We start from the raw sequence: 19,440 nt of genomic DNA, 5'->3' as shown, positions 1-19,440 counted from the left end.
AACTACAAAAATGTCGGACAAACATAAAATTTGATATACACACATATACACACACACATACATATATATATATACAAACATATACATATATATATATACACACACATATACATATATATATACATATACATATATACATACACGCATACATTCACACACGCATACATACACATATATACACATACACATACCCCAAAAAAACAAAAAGAACAAAAGAACAACAAAAAGAAAAGCAACCCTGGCACCCCCTTAACTACATATATATATATATATATACATATATATACATATATATATATATACATATATTTATATATGTATGTATATATATATATATATATACATACATATATTTACATATATATATATACATATATACAGGACTGTCTCAGAAAATTAGAATATTGTGATAAAGTTCTTTATTTTCTGTAATGCAATAACAAAAAAAAATGTCATGCATTCTGGATTCATTACAAATCAACTGAAATATTGCAAGCCTTTTATTCTTTTAATATTGCTGATTATGGCTTACAGCTTAAGAAAACTCTAAAATCCTATCTCATAAAATTTTAATATTTCCTCAGACCAAGTAAAAAAAAGATTTATAACAGCTGAGTGTTTGTCAAGGCTCAGGAAACCCTTGCAGGTGTTTCGAGTTAATTAGACAATTCAAGTGATTTGTTTAATACCCTACTAGTATACTTTTTCATGATATTCTAATATTTAGAGATAGGATATTTGAGTTTTCTTAAGCTGTAAGCCATAATCAGCAATAAATCAGAATAAAAGGCTTGCAATATTTCAGTTGATTTGTAATGAATCCAGAATGCATGACATTTTTGTTTTTTTAATTGCATTACAGAAAATAAAGAACTTCATCACAATATTCTAATTTTCTGAGACAGTCCTGTACATATATTTATATAATACCCTTATTTTTATTTTTTTTACAGGTTTAGTGAAGGATTTTGTTGTTATTATGCAGGTTGTTTCCATCATCATCGTCTTCCTCTTCTGCCTCATGCTCGTCTGCCTCGGGGGAGTGATCTGGTCCCTGCAGAAGCAAAGTCCGGCCCTCCAGGTCCGCTCCGAGTCGCCCCTCAAGAGGCGGGCGCTGGACAACGTGCTGGTCGTGGTGGTGCTCGCCGTGGTGGCATACCTCCCTGTCACGGTGTTTGTTCCGATGGTCTTCTACTTTCAGAATACTACTTTTGATGAGGTCTTTTGTCTTATTTTCGAGTTATCGCTCCTGACCCCCGTGGCCGGCGTCTTCATCGGGCCCCTGTTCTATCTCTCGAAAGCAAGACAAATGTGCTGCCTGAGTAAGACGGCTAATTAATAGACAATTATTTACCCCGTTTACGTTTCCTTGTTTGCTTTCATGTTCTAACTTTGTTTGAAAGTTGCATGTAAAGCCATCGTTATATTTAGAGGGCGATAAACGCAAAAAGGATTTCAAAGACAAACCCAGAGTTTTATGGTTCAAGGTTATATTTTCCATATATTGTGTGTTGTAAACTTTATACCTTGAGCTGAAATATAATATACATACATTACACACATATATATACATAACATATATATTTACACTTAGATATACATGCATACATACATACACACATATATACATATATTTATATATGCATGTCTATATATATACACACACATATTTTTATATATGCATGTCTATATTTATGTGTGTATATATACACACACATACAGGACTGTCTCAGAAAATTAGAATATTGTGATAAAGTTCTTTATTTTCTGTAATGCAATTAAAAAAACAAAAATGTCATGCATTCTGGATTCATTACAAATCAACTGAAATATTGCAAGCCTTTTATTCTTTTAATATTGCTGATTATGGCTTACAGCTTAAGAAAACTCAAATATCCTATCTCTAAATATTAGAATATCATGAAAAAGTATACTAGTAGGGTATTAAACAAATCACTTGAATTGTCTAATTCACTCGAAACACCTGCAAGGGTTTCCTGAGCCTTGACAAACACTCAGTTGTTATAAATCTTTTTTTTTTTACTTGGTCTGAGGAAATATTCAAATTTTATGAGATAGGATTTTAGAGTTTTCTTAAGCTGTAAGTCATAATCAGCAATATTAAAAGAATAAAAGGCTTGCAATATTTCAGTTGATTTGTAATGAATCCAGAATGCATGACATTTTTGTTTTTTTAATTGCATTACAGAAAATAAAGAACTTTATCACAATATTCTAATTTTCTGAGACAGTCCTGTATATATATATATCCACACATATACACACATATGTATATGTGTGTGTATATATATGTGTATGTATATACACACACACATATATATATTTCTACACATACAGTACATATATGCAGGTGAAGTTATTTGATGTCTTTAGATGACTGAATAAATGGATTCCAAACCCGATAAAAAAAGTACAACATCGGCATAAAGTCAGATGTTAGTCTAAAAACCAAAACGACATTAAGATAATCTTGATTGCTAAGGCCAACCTTTCTATCATTTTTCGTGCACATTCATTTCCTTCAAAATCAGAATAATCAGATATGTAAATAAAGATACATTTTAACATGTGATACCAATATGAATGAACAGCCATGTTTCTTAAAAATAAGACAGTTGATGGTATTTAACTTTTCATATACAAGTCGTGACTGAGTCTTACTTTCTGCACGTTTGATTTGAATGCATTGTGTAACATCCGTTGAATACATTGTTCTTTAAATAAATGATTCGTGCTCCTCGTTTGTTCCGCTTCACCTGAGCATCGTTGACCCAGGAAATACTTTATATGCCGAGCAATGCAGGAGTTATGCACAGGACTCGCGTCCAAAGAAATTCAACCGTGTTCAATAGAACTTGGATTATTTATTTTTGAAAGACCTCCATACAGCAGATACATAGACGACAAGTTCCACATACAAATATGAGAGTTAGTCTTTTCATAGCAGGACGTGTTCAATGTGCTGAAGTGTCCGTGACAGACGGCTTTGATGGCGGCAAAAATAGTGTCCAACAGATTTGCTTTTTAGCCAAAGAGAGCGCACACAGCGTCAGAAACAACAACAACATCACGCCTTCAAGATTAGAGGAGCCAGTGATAGACCCAGAGTTTACGGTGCCGTGAAGAGGCCCGTCACCGGAGTTTAAAAGTAAAACGCCCCCGATGACTGGCGTTTACCGAACTGAAGGTATATATATATAAAATATAGTTAGATCATGTGATCATTCTCCATCGAGGCCACGACCATCAACACGCCGGTCGGCTGTCTTGCATTGGCCTTTTCTTTATTTTTTAAGGCTGGTGATGGGGTTCACACGTCTCTTTTCTGCCTCTCCGCTGACGAGTTCCTCATTTTCACCTTTGATTTTGACAACGGATGTAAAAAAAAAAAAAAAAAAAAAAAAAAAAAAAAAAAGTGAACTGATTTGATCCAGAACATCTGCTAGTAAATATATGTTCATGATAAGAAGCCGTTGCGGTAACGAGACATTCAGACGCAGATAGAATACTGTGTCTTCTGTGCCGTGTGAACACACTCTCTCTCTCTCACACTCAGAGCACAGAAGACACGACAACCGGAAAACAACAAACGCGTTGGTTATCCCTCGTCACCACGGGGAAACATTCACCCCTCCACAACCGGACCATCCACATATTCTGAGGAGTTCAGTGCACAATGGATGAAGTACAGTAAATATGTAATATGCGACGTTACTAGAGGTCACTGAAGTGAAAACAATATGAAATCAGACACTTTACCCCAGAAGGACGTGTTTTACCACTATAGTAATATTGTATTAATGGTTGAGTTTCACTGTGCAAGGCTGTTGTAGCCAATCAGTGCGTATTAAAAAAACACTTTTCAGTGAAGGTTCCAGCCGAGTGGTTCAACTTACACACGAAAGTTGTAATGTTCAGTTTCATCATTTTCAGAGGAACCTCCCAGGCTGAGTTGACCTTCGTTAAGCCCCTCCCCCCACACGTGCTACTGAATGTACACACATGCTGCTTTTGCTTTTTTTATTGATCGCACAGTGCAAAGTGAATCGAGACCTACCCGGCTTTACGGGAACAGTGTTGTTCCTTTATTTTATCTTTGACCCGTTCTCACTGCTTTGACTTCCCGGATCCGTCCTTCAAACGCACATTGAAACGGCGTGTTGTAATGCAGAGCTTATTTCCACGACAACTTATCCTGGGACCAAAAACTGTAAACAGGAGTCAATATTCAAGTATTAATTTCATTAAAAAAAACACATAAAAGATAAAGATGTTTCCTTAAAAACACATTTCCATAGGCAATTGTGATAGTGTTAGCACTTATTACAGCCGTTAGCAATTTTAAGCCAGCTGGTAAAATTGTGTGCCGACAAAAATCAGACATGCTTTTTTATGAATTTTCCCAAACGCAGACATTTGAATTATCGAGTTATTTAAAAAAGAAACGGTTAATGTTGTTTGTTTTGGTTGTGCGAGCTTTAATCTTCAGAGCGGAGGCTAACTGGACCCCTAGTCAATGCCTCACGAATATTTGCATATTTCATGAGTTTTTAATTCTCCAGACGGAAGAAAAAAGAAGGTAGACGGTGTTTTTTTGGCCTTTTTCAGGTCTTACTGGAAACAATAGAGAAAAGATAAACGTGTGTCCGAAAGGGGACCTTTAAAAAAAATATTAATAACATCAGCATAAAAAAAAAAAACTGGGTTTGGCAGATGTCAAAAGGTTTTGAGGAGTTTCTCTAGCAGCACTGCACATGGCAGGAGTCTGATCCTCCTCACAGGGGGGGGGGGGGAGCAATTGGCTATACATGGTGGAGAATCTGAAGTGTCACTGAGGAAGACACTGACTCACCACAGGCTCCATTCCTTGATGTAAGAGCCAGGGGGGGGGGGGGGGGCGAGGTAATCACAGTAACAATAATTCCTCTCGACTCTCGTCGGGTTCTCTCGACGCGCCTCGACCTTTGGTATACGAGTCCGGTGGATATCATTTGCGCAAAGCCCGGCTCAGTCGGCCACCGAAGGGAGAGGCGTCTCGCGGCCGAGAGAACGCCACAGGCGTGAGAGATCAAAGTCTGTGTGCCCCCCCCCCTAGAAAGGCCAGTGCAAGCCCTCAAAGTCCCCGGTTTGACCCATGTTCACATCCGTCTCCAGCAAGCTCATGATGACCGCCATGGCCGCCTCGTCGCTGCTGAAGCTGCTCAGGCCCGGCACCACCATGCTGTCCAAGTCCAGCTGGGTCTGCTTGCCTGGGGCAAAGGAAAGGAAACTTTAAGGGGGGGGAGGGGGGACTGCACGGCACGTTGTTGGATAACATTTTACATAAACCCCATTGTAGGATCGTAACAAATTATGAAGGATTAAAGTGTTTACATTTCATGGAACATCTTGGACCCCCCCCCCCCCCCCAGGAGTTTAATTGTCAATATAAAATGTCTAAAGATACTTTTGAAGCCTTCAAAGCAGCACATTTCTTCTTCTAGTCGGCATTGAAAAGTTTGGGGTCACTTTAAAATGTCCTAATATTTCAATGAAGATAACATTAAATGAGTCATAAATACCCTCTCTACATAGTTAATGTGTACATGACTATTCTTTTTTTAGTCTGCTACTGCTGTCGGGTGTTTTGCACATAAGAATTTCACGAACCGATTATACTTGTATAAAAGGGGATGTGACAATAAAAACTTGAAACTTGAAACTTGATTCTCTGGTGTTTAATGAAGTCTCTCCAGAGGTGTGTAGAGGCCCATCTCCAGTGTTCTAGTGGTACATTGTGGTATCGCCTTAGAAGACTAACGGAGGGGTAGAAAACACTTGAAAACCCTTTTTATGTGAGCGCAGCTGAAAACAGTTATGCTACTGAGAGAAGCTATAAAACTGAGTTGCATGTGAAGAGGAACTGGTACGGTTTGGATTCCTGATTATTTACGACAGTACCTGAACTTTCAGAAGTTGCACTGCCGGCGCCCGCTGCTCTCCTCGAGTCCGACTGGGAGGAGCTTCCCGCCGCCTCCTCCCTGCTGGACACCTGCAACAGACCGCGGGACGTCAACACACCGCACAGGGCCTCGTGTTGCACCTTTCTCCCCCGCAGTGGGTAATTAAATGCGGAATATCAAGACGTGGAAGTAACCGCTGCCTCTTATGCAAATCGGAGCATGTCAAACATTTGAAATGTCGACATTCATTTGCATGTAGCTCGGATTTGCATACAACTAACACGCAACATTAGCGCAAAGAGACGTGTCAAAAATATATATCCATACTAATTCCATTGGCGTGCATTTGAGTCAAACTGCCACTTAAATTGACATTAAAACAAGAACATGCTAGACATGCTTCTGAGGTGTAAAGAGGTCGAGGTTAAAAGTCTCAATATTTCAATGAAGGTTTATGTTGGAGCCAACATTTTGTTTTTATGCTTTCTTATATCTTGAATTGGGACATGCACTTCCCACATTTGACCACAGGGTGGCACAGTACCATTAAAGGTCAAATAATATTCTGTATTAAAGCCATTAGGGCTTTAATACAGAGTGGAACAACATTAGGGTATGGAGGACAGAACATTTCTGAAGTATAAATAAATGCATGAATAAATACAGGAATAATAAATAAAATAAATAAAGAAAGAAAGAAATGCTTAAATAAATAAATGAATAAATAAATAAAGCTTATTTGCATAAAAGGACACATAAATGTCATGCATAAATAAAAGAAGAAATACGTGTGGACACATAAATGGACATAAAATGAAATACAGATCTCCCAGATTAATGTTGTGGTAAAGGAGACACTCACACTGTTGCTGGTTTGCGGGGAAATCTGTGGGCATTTCTCCTGGGTCGGGCCAAAGGGACTGGAAGCTCCGCTGGATGAAGAGGAGTTCATCCTGTTAGGAGATTAGAGGGGGGGGGGGGGGGGGAGGAATCAAAATCACCTTATTTACACGACCGTTCAAAAGTTTGGGGTCACACAGACAAGTGTGTTTTCCATGAATACTCACTTTTTTTTATCAAATGAATATAAAATATATTCAAGACATTGACATGGTTATAAATTATGATTTATATTGTAAATATTAATGTAGTTCTTGTGGCTCAAAGGAAGGCCAGTTTTATAGCTTCTCTCACCAGCATAACTGTTTTCAGCTGCGCTCACATAAAAAGGGTTTTCTACCCACCCGTTCGTCTTCTAAGGCGATAACACAATGTACCACTAGAACACTGGAGATGGGCCTCGACACACTATGTTGAGACTTCATTAACCACCAGAGAATAGACATGTACCAGATTAACTATGTAGAGTATTTATGATTAATTTAATGTTATCTTCATTGAAAGAAACAGTGCTTTACTTTAAGATAAGGACAGATAAGATAAGTGACCCCAAAAAAATATAAACCGTTGTGTATATCCTATTCTTATTTGATGTCCCGCATCACCACTGCATTTACTCATGTCAATGTTGTTGTTGTTGTTGTTGCCCCCCCCCCCCTTCTCATACATATATTCCCACAATGCACCTGTAGGAATCGATGAGCTCATTCGCGATCTGGGTCCCTATGCTGCCCGCGTAGATCATCGTGCCCACACCTCTGGAAAGTCCGGGAATTATGGGTAACTGCTTTGTGTCCTCTGGGGAAATGAGACAGATGATCAACCGTTAAGTTAAAAAAAAAAAAAAGGAAAGAAAAGATCTCACCAATACAAGATAAAGGCTGATGTGAATACGCAGAATGCATTTCTTACCCTGGAGAGCTTCTGAGCCGTCTGCTTCCTCCTCTTTTGTGTGACCAGGCCCCCTGCTGGTGCAAAGGAGTGTTTATGCTGCATTCAAGACCATTAATAAACTGTATTTTAAAAGCTGTGCTCCAGGGACATGATGAGCAGTCAGCATATGATGTCATCGGCACAGAAACAAAGCTGAGGAACAGTTAGCGACACACGCTCTCTCCGATTGCGACGTTGCAGCCGGGAGACGGTCGGCATCTTCCCGGATGAGCCGGGACTTACGAGACAACCCTGTTGGAAGAGACGATAAACTCCACTTCTTTGGTCCATGGGTTGGTGAAGCTGCACCACTGACTTTGGAGGGAAACGTAGGAGCCGTGTTTCGTTTTGAACTTGTAGCACTGCGTCTCGATCTTCTCTTTGCTTCGAAGAACTGCGAAGAGATTTGACACGAGTGTTACAACAGAAAATAGTAGAGGGTCAATTTATTAAGCTACAATAAAACACACAAGTGGCGGATTTTTTTCTTCTCCAAATATCTGTTTTTTGGCGTACACACAACCGTTCAAAAGTTTGGGGTCACCCACTCAGTAAATGTTGTTTCCATTAAAACACACTTAGATATCAAAGGAATAGAAAATAGTCAAGACATTGACAAGGTTAGAAATTATGAATTATAAATATTAATGTTGTTCTTCAAACTTCTCACTCAAAGAAAGGCCAGTGTTATAGCTTCTCTCACCAGCCTAACTGTTTTCAGCTGCGCTCACATAAAAAGGGTTTTCAAGGGTTTTCTACCACTTCTTTTTTTAACTCTCATGAAAGTCTGATAATATAATGTAATAATCGAGGCTAAATCTTGTTTTTTGGCGGGGGCCAAACATTTCTGCGCTTTATACACTACACTTCAAAAGTTTGGGGTCAACCAGACAATTTTATGTTTTCCATGAAAACTCAAAATTAATATAAAATATAATCAAGACATTGACAATAAGAAATAATGATTTTTTTATTTTAAATATTAATTTAGTTCTTCAAACTTGTGGCTCAAAGGAAGGCCAGTTGGAAAGCTTCTCTCAGCAGCATAACTGTTTTCAGCTGCGCTCACATAAAAAGGGTTTAAAGGGTTTTCTACCCCTCCGTTAGTCTTCTAAGGCGATAACACAATGTACCATCAGAACACTGGAGATGGGCCTCTACACACATCTGTAGAGACTTCATTAAAAACAGAGAATAGTCATTTACCACATTAACTATGTATAGAGTATATTTGTGATTCATTTAATGTTATCTTCATTTTAAAAATAAGGACGTTTCTAAGTGACTTTTGAACGGTAGTGTACACTCGTCTCATTAAGTTCTCAATTGAAATCGGATCTGCTTTCATCACCTAGCCTGTGTTTCTCCGCGAGGTGCCGCAGGTCGTCCTGGTGGAAGTACTCGTAACACGACGTGCCGAGAACTTCCTGCGGCAAATAACCGATGACCGCCGTGGCTCTGGGGGAGAAAGGAGTTCAGTTACTCTGACGGAGCATAACAAACATAAAACATAACAATAACTGTTATGTTTTATGTTTGTTATGCTAGAGTACAGAATACATTTACACAACGCAAAGCTACAGTACATTAGAATTAAGTAGTTCATACTATTAAAAGTAATAAAAAACATTAAAAGTAATACACACTATTAAAATTAATTAAAACTATTAAAAGTCATAAAAACCATTAAAAAGTCATACATACTATTAAAAGTAATTAATAAACACCATTAAAAGTAATAACAAACATTAATAATTATTATTAAAAAACATTCAAATTAATAGGATGATCCCAGAAGAATAGATGTCATGTGACCAAAAGTAAACATTACAGACTTACATGAACACCTTCAATGAGCATGACGGAGCGCGTGAGTCGTTCCGACTCGAGCGACGGGGTGATAAATGGATACGTGTGCCGATGGGAGGCGGTCTCGAATCGGAGAGAAGACAAGAAACTCACTGTTGTTCTATGAAGGTGAACTTTCCGTCGATGGCAAAGCGGGTGACGAACTCGGGGGCCTTTACGTTGAGGTCTTTGGAAGGCAGGTGGGGCACGTGGACGAGGAGGCGGCACATCGTCACCAGGCAGGTCAGACTCGAGGTTTCCTTCTCCGCGTCCGCCTCTGCCTCCGCGTCCACCTCCGCCTCCGCGTCCAGCTGGCTGCTCGGCCAGCTCCGCATGTACCCGGTGCAGTGGAGGGTACAGTATCTGTAGGTGTCTGTGGGGCACAAACAACCCAGTTTGTGATACTTGTAGATATAAACACAAGATATTATTTTATTTTTAATTGCAATCAAGCAAAAAAAAAGAAGAAAAAAATCTCTTTTGTAAGTAAGTGTGTATCAGTTATCTTGGGGCCATTTAGGGTCCATTATAGTGTTATTCTAACAAAATAAGACTGCAGTTACTTTTTTCCCCCTCATGGTAAACAAATCCTGTCAATAATGCGTTAATACTTTTCATTTTCCCACCTCCATCAGCCCAAGCCCATTCATTCTAAACCAAAAGATGGACATCTTTAACAATGAGTCACACATATTTAATAATTTGTTCTTTTTTTAACACTATAGAATGTTTCTTGATAATTGGGCAATGTGGTTTCAAATAAACGACGGAGGAGTAAATAGTTGCATTTGTCGGGGACTATTTCCAGCTGCGGATTTATCCAGTGCAGTTGCTGATGTGAGCCACTGGGTGGCGCCGCACGTCCCGTTTCGGTCACCACGATTGGTGGAGTTTGGACCGTGTCCTTACTCTGTGTTGCAACACTGACCTACTTCCTGTGAAGGACGATGAGTTTGGTTTTCTATTTGGGGCAACAAAAAAAGTCTCATTCACATTCTTTAGGAAAAGTTACTGAATACGTGGTTATTTTAACAAGAAACTGTCAATAATGACTGAAGTAGGAAACAAATATCAGTATTTAATGATGACCTTAAATAAGCAGTTGCAGAGAAGAGAGCAGTTTGTTTATTCTTTCTATAGAAAGTCACAGACACACACACACTTTAACCCTTGTGTTGCCTTAGGGTCATTTTGACCCGAATCAATATTACACCCTCCCCCCGCTTTAGGATTAATTTGACCCCATTCAATGTTTAATATCGGTGTTCTTTCGGTAGTCAACAAACAAACATAAAGTGCCTCACACTTAAACTTGGAAAACAATATTAATTCTGATAATTTTCTGGAGGTATTAATTGCTGGCGTCAAATTGAACCCAAAGGGTAAAATATGTTAGTAAATATAAAGGTAACAGGAGGGTGAAACATTGAATCGGGTCAAAATGACCCTAAGGCAACACAAGGGTTAAGTGATGTCTTTTTACGCAGTTCTTTGGTTCCCCTAATATAATTTGTCTGTTGTTTTTTTATTTTATATTTGTATCTTACCGTCCTTGATTCTCTGTAGAGCACTTTGTAAACTCAGTTTTTAAAGAAGCTATATAAATATATATTAAATATAAATATTATTAAGTGTCTCCGATTTAATCCCGATGATGTCACGACGACGTCATGGAACCCACCTTTCTTTTTGAGGCTGCAGGGCAGCAGGTGTTTGTCCTCTTGCTTCCCCGCCAGCCGGCTGTGCTTCATCCGACAGAAGAAGGACCGGCGGGCCCCGGTGGACAGGTGGGGCGGCCTGCCGGGGGCCTCCACCTGGACCTGAACCCCAGCTGCACGCAGGAAGACAACGACCGGCCGTTAAAGTCGTCGGCTTTCTCGAGTCGACCTCCGACCCTTTCGCAGGCGGACTTACTGGCGGCGTCGATGAGGCGTTGGCGAGGGGACTCGGAAGACGACAGCTGCTCCTTCACCTTACTGATGTCTTTGGGGTGGAGGAAATCAAACAAGCTCTGCCCAGTCAGCTCAATCTGTGAACGCACAATGACACAACTACTTTATTTATCTTTCTCAATAGTCCAGGGGAGACAGCTACATATTTCTCATGGCCAGGGACATTTAAAAATAAATTGTGGGCACTTTTTGAAACTTTTGATTTGTGAACTAACATTTAACCTTTGTTCAAAAATAATAAATATACTTATTCAGGCTTACAGGATACGAGCAACGGTCATCACAATGGCAGTAATAAGACTATTAGGCAATAATAAGACTATTAGGCAGTAATAAGACTATTAGGCAATAATAAGACTATTAGGCAATAATAAGACTATTAGGCAGTAGTCTACTAATTCAATGCGTTTTAGATTTTTTTTTACAAAAATCATATTACATTTTATTCTTATTTATTTGTAGTTATTTCTTACCTTTTTTAAACAACTATTAACAATAACTTATTTCTTAGTTTTTTTTATAATTCAAAATTATACTTATTGATTTATGTTGCGTACCTAACTAGTTCAGGCAATACAGATAGGACACACACAACAAAGAACAAAAACAAATTGCTATTAAATTATCGTAATTACAGGGGCATTTGTAGCCCCTCTCCAAGTGATACCAGGGGCAACATTACATTCCTTGAGGGGCAGGTTTCCCCTTTGCCCTGGTGTGTTTCCGACGCTGCAATAGTCCAACAACCAGTTGCCTAATCTCATTGCATCTGCATTGAGCTTAGAGAGTTGCTGCAGCAAGTATCCAGTCGAGGTCGACTGGGAAGCCCAAAGACAACAACGAGCTGCCCCGCCGACACGGTGTCGGGTTACTCTGGACGCCTTTCTTTGCATTTTAACCTCCTGCTGGCCTGTAGGCAAAGCTGGAAAATGTGGTCAGGAATGTAGAGCAGGTGTGGTTGTCGTATCTGGCTACCCCACGCCGGGATGTACACTACCATTTCCATATTTTTCAAAGAAAAGCACAGTTATTAGTCAATGAAGATAACATTAAATGAAACATAAATACTCTCTCTACATAGTTAATGTGTACATGTCTATTCTCTGGTGTGTAATGAAGTCTCTACAGAGGTGTGTAGAGGCCCATCTCCAGTGTTCTAATGGTACATTGTGTTATCGCCTTAGAAGACTAGCAGAGAGGTAGAAAACCCTTGAAAGCCCTTTTTATGTGAGCGCAGCTGAAAACAGTTATGCTGCTGAGAGAAGCTATAACACTGCCCTTCCTTTGCGCGACAAGTTTGAAGAACTAAATTAATTAAAAAATCATTTTTTCTCAGCGTGTCAATGTCTTGATTATATTTTATATTAATTTTGAGTTTTCATGGAAAACACAAAATTGTCTGGTTGACCCCAAACTTTTGAAGTGTAGTGTATTAAGCGCAGAAATTGTTGGCCCCCACCAAAAAACAAGATTTGGCCTTGATTAGTACGTTATATTATCATATAGTGGTTATTATCCGGGGACCATTTGATTCGATTTTGGGGTCGATCGGGTCAAGGTCATGGAAAGGTCAAAATCTTCTTTTTACCATAGCGCGGTCAATTTCTATCCAATTGGCATGCAACTAATGCCAAAATGTTCATAATTCAGTGCCCAATCTTGTGATATGCGAAGGTATGCGCTCTACCGAGTGCCCATTCTAGTTAAAATATGTTTTGGTCTCCAACTCCCGAGGGAACTATGGGGCCCTTTAGCCGTCACATTAAAATTCCCACGGTGTTCACCGGCTTTAACGTTAAACGTCATGCCGTTTGCTTTGCCTCATTGTGCACATTTACATTCAAATACAAAAAAAGGTCCAATTTGGGAACACATCTCAGCCAGCTGAACCAGCAGGATGCCTTCTTTTTTTAATAAGTACAGGAACACCAGTGATGTAGAAGTGCAACAGACCCGGTTAAAGTTGAGGATCTTGGAGACCGACTCGGAGATGAACAGGACCTTAGCCCGGTCGCAGCTTACGATCAGCAGGAAACCATCCGCAGCCTGGGGGAAAGAAGTAGAAACGGACACGTCAACGCACCGACAGACGGACGTGACGAGCGCATGGAGCCGGACCGAGGGTCGTACACGACTAGCTGCCCTGAGCAGGAGGTGCCTGAGGTCATCGTGATGCAGGAATGAAGGTTTGTGGGCGGCGTTGGTGAAGGCGCTGCTCGTCCCGGCTGAGAACCAAAAGGGGGAGGAAAGAAAATTTTTTTAGATTGATCGAAATAGACGTTACGGAATTTTTGTTTTTATATTCGGGGTGAGTAGTTGTAGTGGCACTCCGTATAGTTCTGGGTCTTCTGTACCACAATTTTGAGATCAGTCTTAAAAGCTATTAATTGGCACGCGAGTGAGACGAGTAGTTCTTCCATACAAAATGATGTTTACTAAAAAACGTAGTTACATGTTCACACGGTCAAAAAACGATGTCGCTTCCAACATCTGAGCTCAAACACGACTGACGGTCCAACACGCAGGTTTTACTGACGTGACGTCATCGGATTGGAAGCTTACATTCTGACTAATTATTCAGCTTTTAAATACAATACTAAATTATATATGTTGACCTAAACATTCTTTCAAATCATAATGAAAAAGATTTATCTTCAGTTACCTTTTTAAATATTTTTAAACTAAATTATTATAACATAAGAAATCATGCATTTGGCTCTTACAGGAGTAGTATTTTGACACGTTTGTATGTGCACATGTATGCACGAATGTGTCATATATATATATTACATATAAATATATATACAGGACTGTCTCAGAAAATTAGAATATTGTGATAAAGTTCTTTATTTTCTGTAATGCAATTAAAAAAACAAAAATGTCATGCATTCTGGATTCATTACAAATCAACTGAAATATTGCAAGCCTTTTATTCTTTTAATATTGCTGATTATGGCTTACAGCTTAAGAAAACTCTAAAATCCTATCTCATAAAATTTTAATATTTCCTCAGACCAAGTTAAAAAAAAGATTTATAACAGCTGAGTGTTTGTCAAGGCTCAGGAAACCCTTGCAGGTGTTTCGAGTTAATTAGACAATTCAAGTGATTTGTTTAATACCCTACTAGTATACTTTTTCATGATATTCTAATATTTAGAGATAGGATATTTGAGTTTTCTTAAGCTGTAAGCCATAATCAGCAATATTAAAAGAATAAAAGGCTTGCAATATTTCAGTTGATTTGTAATGAATCCAGAATGCATGACATTTTTGTTTTTTTAATTGCATTACAGAAAATAAAGAACTTCATCACAATATTCTAATTTTCTGAGACAGTCCTGTATATACATTACATATAAATATATACATATAAATATATATATATTACATATATATATATTACTACTGGGGTGGGTTCAGAGTTACCTCTCATGGCTTTTAGGTGTTGCACGGCCTTCCGCAGGACAGTGAGTTTGTCGAGTTTGCGAGCCATGGGCAGACAGGCGGGGATCATGGCGGCCAGCTCGTCGATGAGGTTGTTCATCTTATCCCGCCGCCGCTTCTCGATATGTCGGTGAGGCTCCCTGCAGACGCAGACAGACAACTATACCCACTGTACCTACTCTGGGGGGGGGGGTACTGGGGTGACTGTGGCTCAGTGGTCAGGGGGTTGGCGGTTCAATCCCCGTCCTCGTCGATATGTCATTGAGCAAGGCAGTTAACCCTGAATGGCTCCCCGTAGCCGTGTCTACGGTGCATCAATTTAACATGTCAAATGTCTTTGAGTACTTTAAAAAGCGCTATATAAATGAAATCTATTATAAAAATGTAAATAATAATTTAAAATTGTTTTATTATTAGGAAAGTCATGATAGTTTTTTTTTTTTTTTAAACCTCATCACATGACAAAGTAAATGAGACCAATCAAACGCAGCAAGAGGCTTTTCAAGACAGACGGCACAATAAGTGGATGTAAAAAATATATATAATTACCTGAAGCATTTTATTTTGACATGCTGATCGTCTTCATCAGATCTACACGTGAATGGGATAAAAAGATATATATTATTTTCCAGTATTCTCTCATAAGACAACTGTGTGAACAAAAAGCAGGAAGTAAAGCGTGTACCCGCTGAAGTCGTCATCCAATTGGAGGTCGACGCTGTGCCTGGTAGATGGGACATCATATTTATTCATATTATTGAACGTATGCATGCGGTACGGTGTGTCGTTTTCATATATTACATCGCTCCTCTTACTGTACATGGGGGCCTGACCTCTCCTCCACGTCGCCCTTCCGTTTCCGTGGCAACTCGCCAGCCGGCAGCGAGGAGCCCGCTTGGTTGGGGCCCTCCTCCTCTGCTGCGAGATCTGATGCATGAAAACAAGCGACGCCGAGACGTGAGGGGACTGCGTGTCGGGGACGCCATTAATAAATCACCACGAATGAATACGACTCCCTCCACCACTGGGGTGCGTTGGGTTTGTTGCTCAGAGAAAATACGAATAATTAACCAAAACACAAGAGTGAGGCCGATTCCGTTTTTCTTATCGAACGCAAATGCCTTGAGCAACATTATTCAGAACATTAATTGTTACTTCTACTTTTGAAATAAAGAAAGAATGTGTATATTAATACAATTTACTGAGCCCACACCTGAAGAACAGATGACCAACATGGAAACCACACACACCTCGAAAACTGCTACTACACGGTAGCTTTTAATGTTTTTCCCTTTTTTCCAATGGCAATGATAAGACTATTAGGCAGTAGTCATAGACTATGACTCCCAACATGTACATTTGTAAGGAACATCCAGTCACCAAGCTAAACATTATGATCACAGCAGGTGGAAGCTCAAAATTATTATCATTAGAATTCACTGCAATAAAACATAAAATTACTACAAAAAGACACTACATAACTACAAGAGACACAAATAACAAATACATGGAAAATGACCACAAAGACGATGAACTGTACTCAAAATCACTTAAAACTACAAAAGACACTGAGGAACTACAAAAACATGCAAAACGATCCATAAAGATCCCAAAATTACAACAAAGATACTCAAAATAACTACAATGAGACACTAGACTACACATATTTTAAAAACAACCACATAGACAAACAAAATAACTGAAGATACTCAAAATAACTACAAAACTACTGCACTATGTAGAATATATTTCCAATTAAGGCCAGTGTGATCGTTTTGATTTGATTTTTGAAATGTCCCCACTGTGGGGAATAACGGAATATCATATCATCATATCATCTGCCTCAGATGTTTATATAGTTGCACTCTGCCAGCGCTCAGTCTTCAGTCTTCCAGACCCGGAAGTATTATTTTATTTGAAATGGATGCAGTAAAAGGCCAACAAGCCTTGAATCCTAAAGTTACAGTATGTTCTTGCCCATTTATGGTTGCCTGACCTATATTTCTCCATCTTTCAAACTTACAGAGCACATACAATGCAAAAGGCTTTTTGGGGCAGTTCATGTCTCGGTACATGACACCAATAGATATGCAGATTGTGACTGTCGGATTATATAAACACGGACTGGGACAGTTATAAACAAGATGAGCAGAGATTATGCACCCTGACGTACAGTTAGTACCATATGAAGGTAGATTTGTGTCTTTATTACACCAACAAACAAAAAAGGTTTTGAGAGCAAACTTCTCTTCTGGAAATAAATAAATTGATAATTTATTTTTTGCTGCAAATCAAAAATCTTTACTCTCATAATAAAAACGGTTTAAATGTAAGGGTAAAGATGTTTTATTTGCAGCATGAAATGCTAACTTCATCAGCAAAACTAACAACTAGTTTACTTACAATCGAGATATTTGCCATCAAAACATATTTTTATGCGTAATAAAGACACAAAAATATCTTCATAGTAACATGTATTTCTTTTAGGAATTGTATTAAATCCGTATTTATACATATGAAGAAGATATTGTGCCTCTCGGTGTGGAGCGACCGCCCCGCTGCTCCACTGATCTACTGACCTACTTCTGAGAACAGGGAGGAAAACACGGAACCTCTCGGAACCACGTGACTCGCCAAGCTCCCCAAGGACATTTTAGGGAAGGTGAGGCTAATACAACTAGTTTGGCCAGCAAAGAAGATAAAAAGGTGGCAAAAGCACATTGAGATGGATATGCTTGATGACAATAAATATAAATATATAACTTGATATCAGGGTGGAATCGTCGCCATGATTTTACCGCCCGAGAGGTTTCCCGTGCCGCGACGCGCGTCCAATCGGAGACGAGCACGTTGTCCGGAATAATGAATTGACAAAAGGCTTCGGCCGTTGCCGCACGGCCGTTCCCCCGGTTGCCAAGCGGTATTTTCGGCCCAGCGGGTTGCAAAAGGGCGGCTCCGTTCACCCCGGTGTCGCAGGCGAGACACCGTAACTTTGCGCTAAGCTGCGCGCTTCCTCCACGCGGCAACGCGGCGGCAGACGAACCGTGACGTTAACGTGCGGCTTCAGTGTCAAGAAATAAAGCGAAATTAAAAGTTAAAGGTTTTAAGAAAGTAACTCGCCATTAGTTGCATGAATGGCCGCGTGTAAACCCGAAGGTGCTTTTTGGACGTGCTCTCCGCCGCTTTAGTTCGCCCAGTCAAAAGACACAAAAACACGGATAATTCAAGCAACGCGAGCGCGCGCTGGAATGCACGCGATAATCCTTGTTGTTGTCCACCAGCGGCCCGCGGTCCCCTCGGTTCGTACCTGCCTGCCGGTCCGCCGTCCCGTCAGAGCCACCGGCCGACATGCCTACAGACTGGAGCCGGTGTCCCGGGTGTCGACTGCGGACAGCCGCCAGCTGGAGGAGAGGGAGCTGCGGAGAGCCGGCGGGGTTTTGTGTAATTGACTTAAATTTCTCCTCACCCTCCTCCTCCCGTATGTTTTTTGAGTTTATAAAGGGTGGGGATGCAGAAAACGTGAGGGACGGGTGAGAACGGACCACCCATGTCTAGGAAGCAAGGGAAACTCGTCTCCTCCTTCGTGGCCTTTCTGGTTCATTCATGCCCGAGTTTACTTCACGGGATTCACGAGGTGTCGCGAAGACAGCTGCTCTGATCTCAGCTGCTCTCACTCGTGAATCAGCAGCCATTTAATTAGAAAATAAAAGCGGAAATAAATGACGTAAACTGTGTCTCCCTCCCCCCCTCCTCTTCCTCATGAACCTGGTTGACCTCGATGCTGGATGATATTTGCACAATTATGCATGCCATTTTTTATGTATGGTTTCAGAATAATCTGCAGTATATTTGTATTCTTCGTGCATATTTTTTTAGCCTTTTATAAAACATAAACATACACATGTGACTGCTTTGTATTTTTGACGAAATGGTCTCCCATCACGAAAGATCGTAAATCCTAATGTGTCATTAAATTAATAATTTAATGACACATTTAAGAAGGGCTAGTCTAACTGGAATCACTGGAATGATACCGTGAGAGATTGATTCTGCCGCTGTGTTGCGCGCGCATCACCGATCCGACTTTGCTAGTTCTCCCCCACACCAAACACAGCTGCGAAAGGGAGGAGGTCTCACTCCGTCATTATTTCCTAGTATATGATCGTCACAATCACACACATTTTCTATGAGGAAATGTATTATAATAAATATATGAGATTATATAGAATAATATAATTAATCAATACATGCTCTTAAACATGAACATACTCTGGATAATATGGTCGTTCCACAGTACAAAACTATTCAAACCAGTCAAGATTGTTCCTTCATTCAGGATGTCAAGTCTACAATAGTACTTTTAAGTCTGATAATGGGGCCATTAAGGGTAGCCAGTAACA

General features: G+C 39.8%; 1 protein-coding gene across 3 annotated transcripts; it reads right to left on the bottom strand.

Moving 5' to 3' along the window:
* Positions 1–2,865: 2,865 nt before the first annotated feature.
* Positions 2,866–18,898, bottom strand: LOC130200295 (basic helix-loop-helix ARNT-like protein 2). 3 transcript variants are annotated; one of them, XM_056424447.1, is made up of 17 exons: positions 18,348–18,898; positions 15,856–15,967; positions 15,726–15,764; positions 15,590–15,631; positions 15,023–15,180; positions 13,727–13,821; positions 13,550–13,642; positions 11,559–11,673; positions 11,326–11,475; positions 9,759–10,017; positions 9,148–9,254; positions 8,040–8,190; positions 7,776–7,831; positions 7,550–7,661; positions 6,826–6,916; positions 5,962–6,052; positions 2,866–5,270 (listed from the first exon to the last, which is right to left on the bottom strand). In XM_056424447.1, exons 1-17 carry the CDS (start codon positions 18,388–18,390, stop codon positions 5,113–5,115), a joined length of 1,872 nt encoding a protein of 623 aa, XP_056280422.1. In that variant the 5' UTR covers positions 18,391–18,898; the 3' UTR covers positions 2,866–5,112. The 3 variants fall into 3 exon arrangements, with proteins under 3 accessions (XP_056280422.1, XP_056280424.1, XP_056280423.1); XM_056424449.1 differs by having other exon boundaries at positions 15,874–15,967; XM_056424448.1 differs by having other exon boundaries at positions 7,776–7,828; positions 18,348–18,897.
* Positions 18,899–19,440: the final 542 nt, after the last annotated feature.

The sequence above is a fragment of the Pseudoliparis swirei genome, chromosome 10 (genome assembly GCF_029220125.1).
Source record: "Pseudoliparis swirei isolate HS2019 ecotype Mariana Trench chromosome 10, NWPU_hadal_v1, whole genome shotgun sequence".
NCBI classification, from domain to species: domain Eukaryota; kingdom Metazoa; phylum Chordata; class Actinopteri; order Perciformes; family Liparidae; genus Pseudoliparis; species Pseudoliparis swirei.
Note: the sequence above shows the minus strand (reverse complement) of the source record. Positions and strands in the feature narration are given on the sequence as shown.

Bases quoted from the DNA above. Each gene is read 5' to 3' on its own strand.
- LOC130200295 (XM_056424447.1), bottom strand. From the start codon at position 18,390: ATGTCGGCCGGTGGCTCTGACGGGACGGCGGACCGGCAGGCAG. The intron at 15,765-15,855 runs GTAAGAGGAGCG...CCCATCTACCAG, and splicing joins AGGTCAGGCCCCCATGTACA to GCACAGCGTCGACCTCCAAT. The intron at 7,662-7,775 runs GTAAGAAATGCA...TCATTTCCCCAG, and splicing joins CGGCTCAGAAGCTCTCCAGG to AGGACACAAAGCAGTTACCC.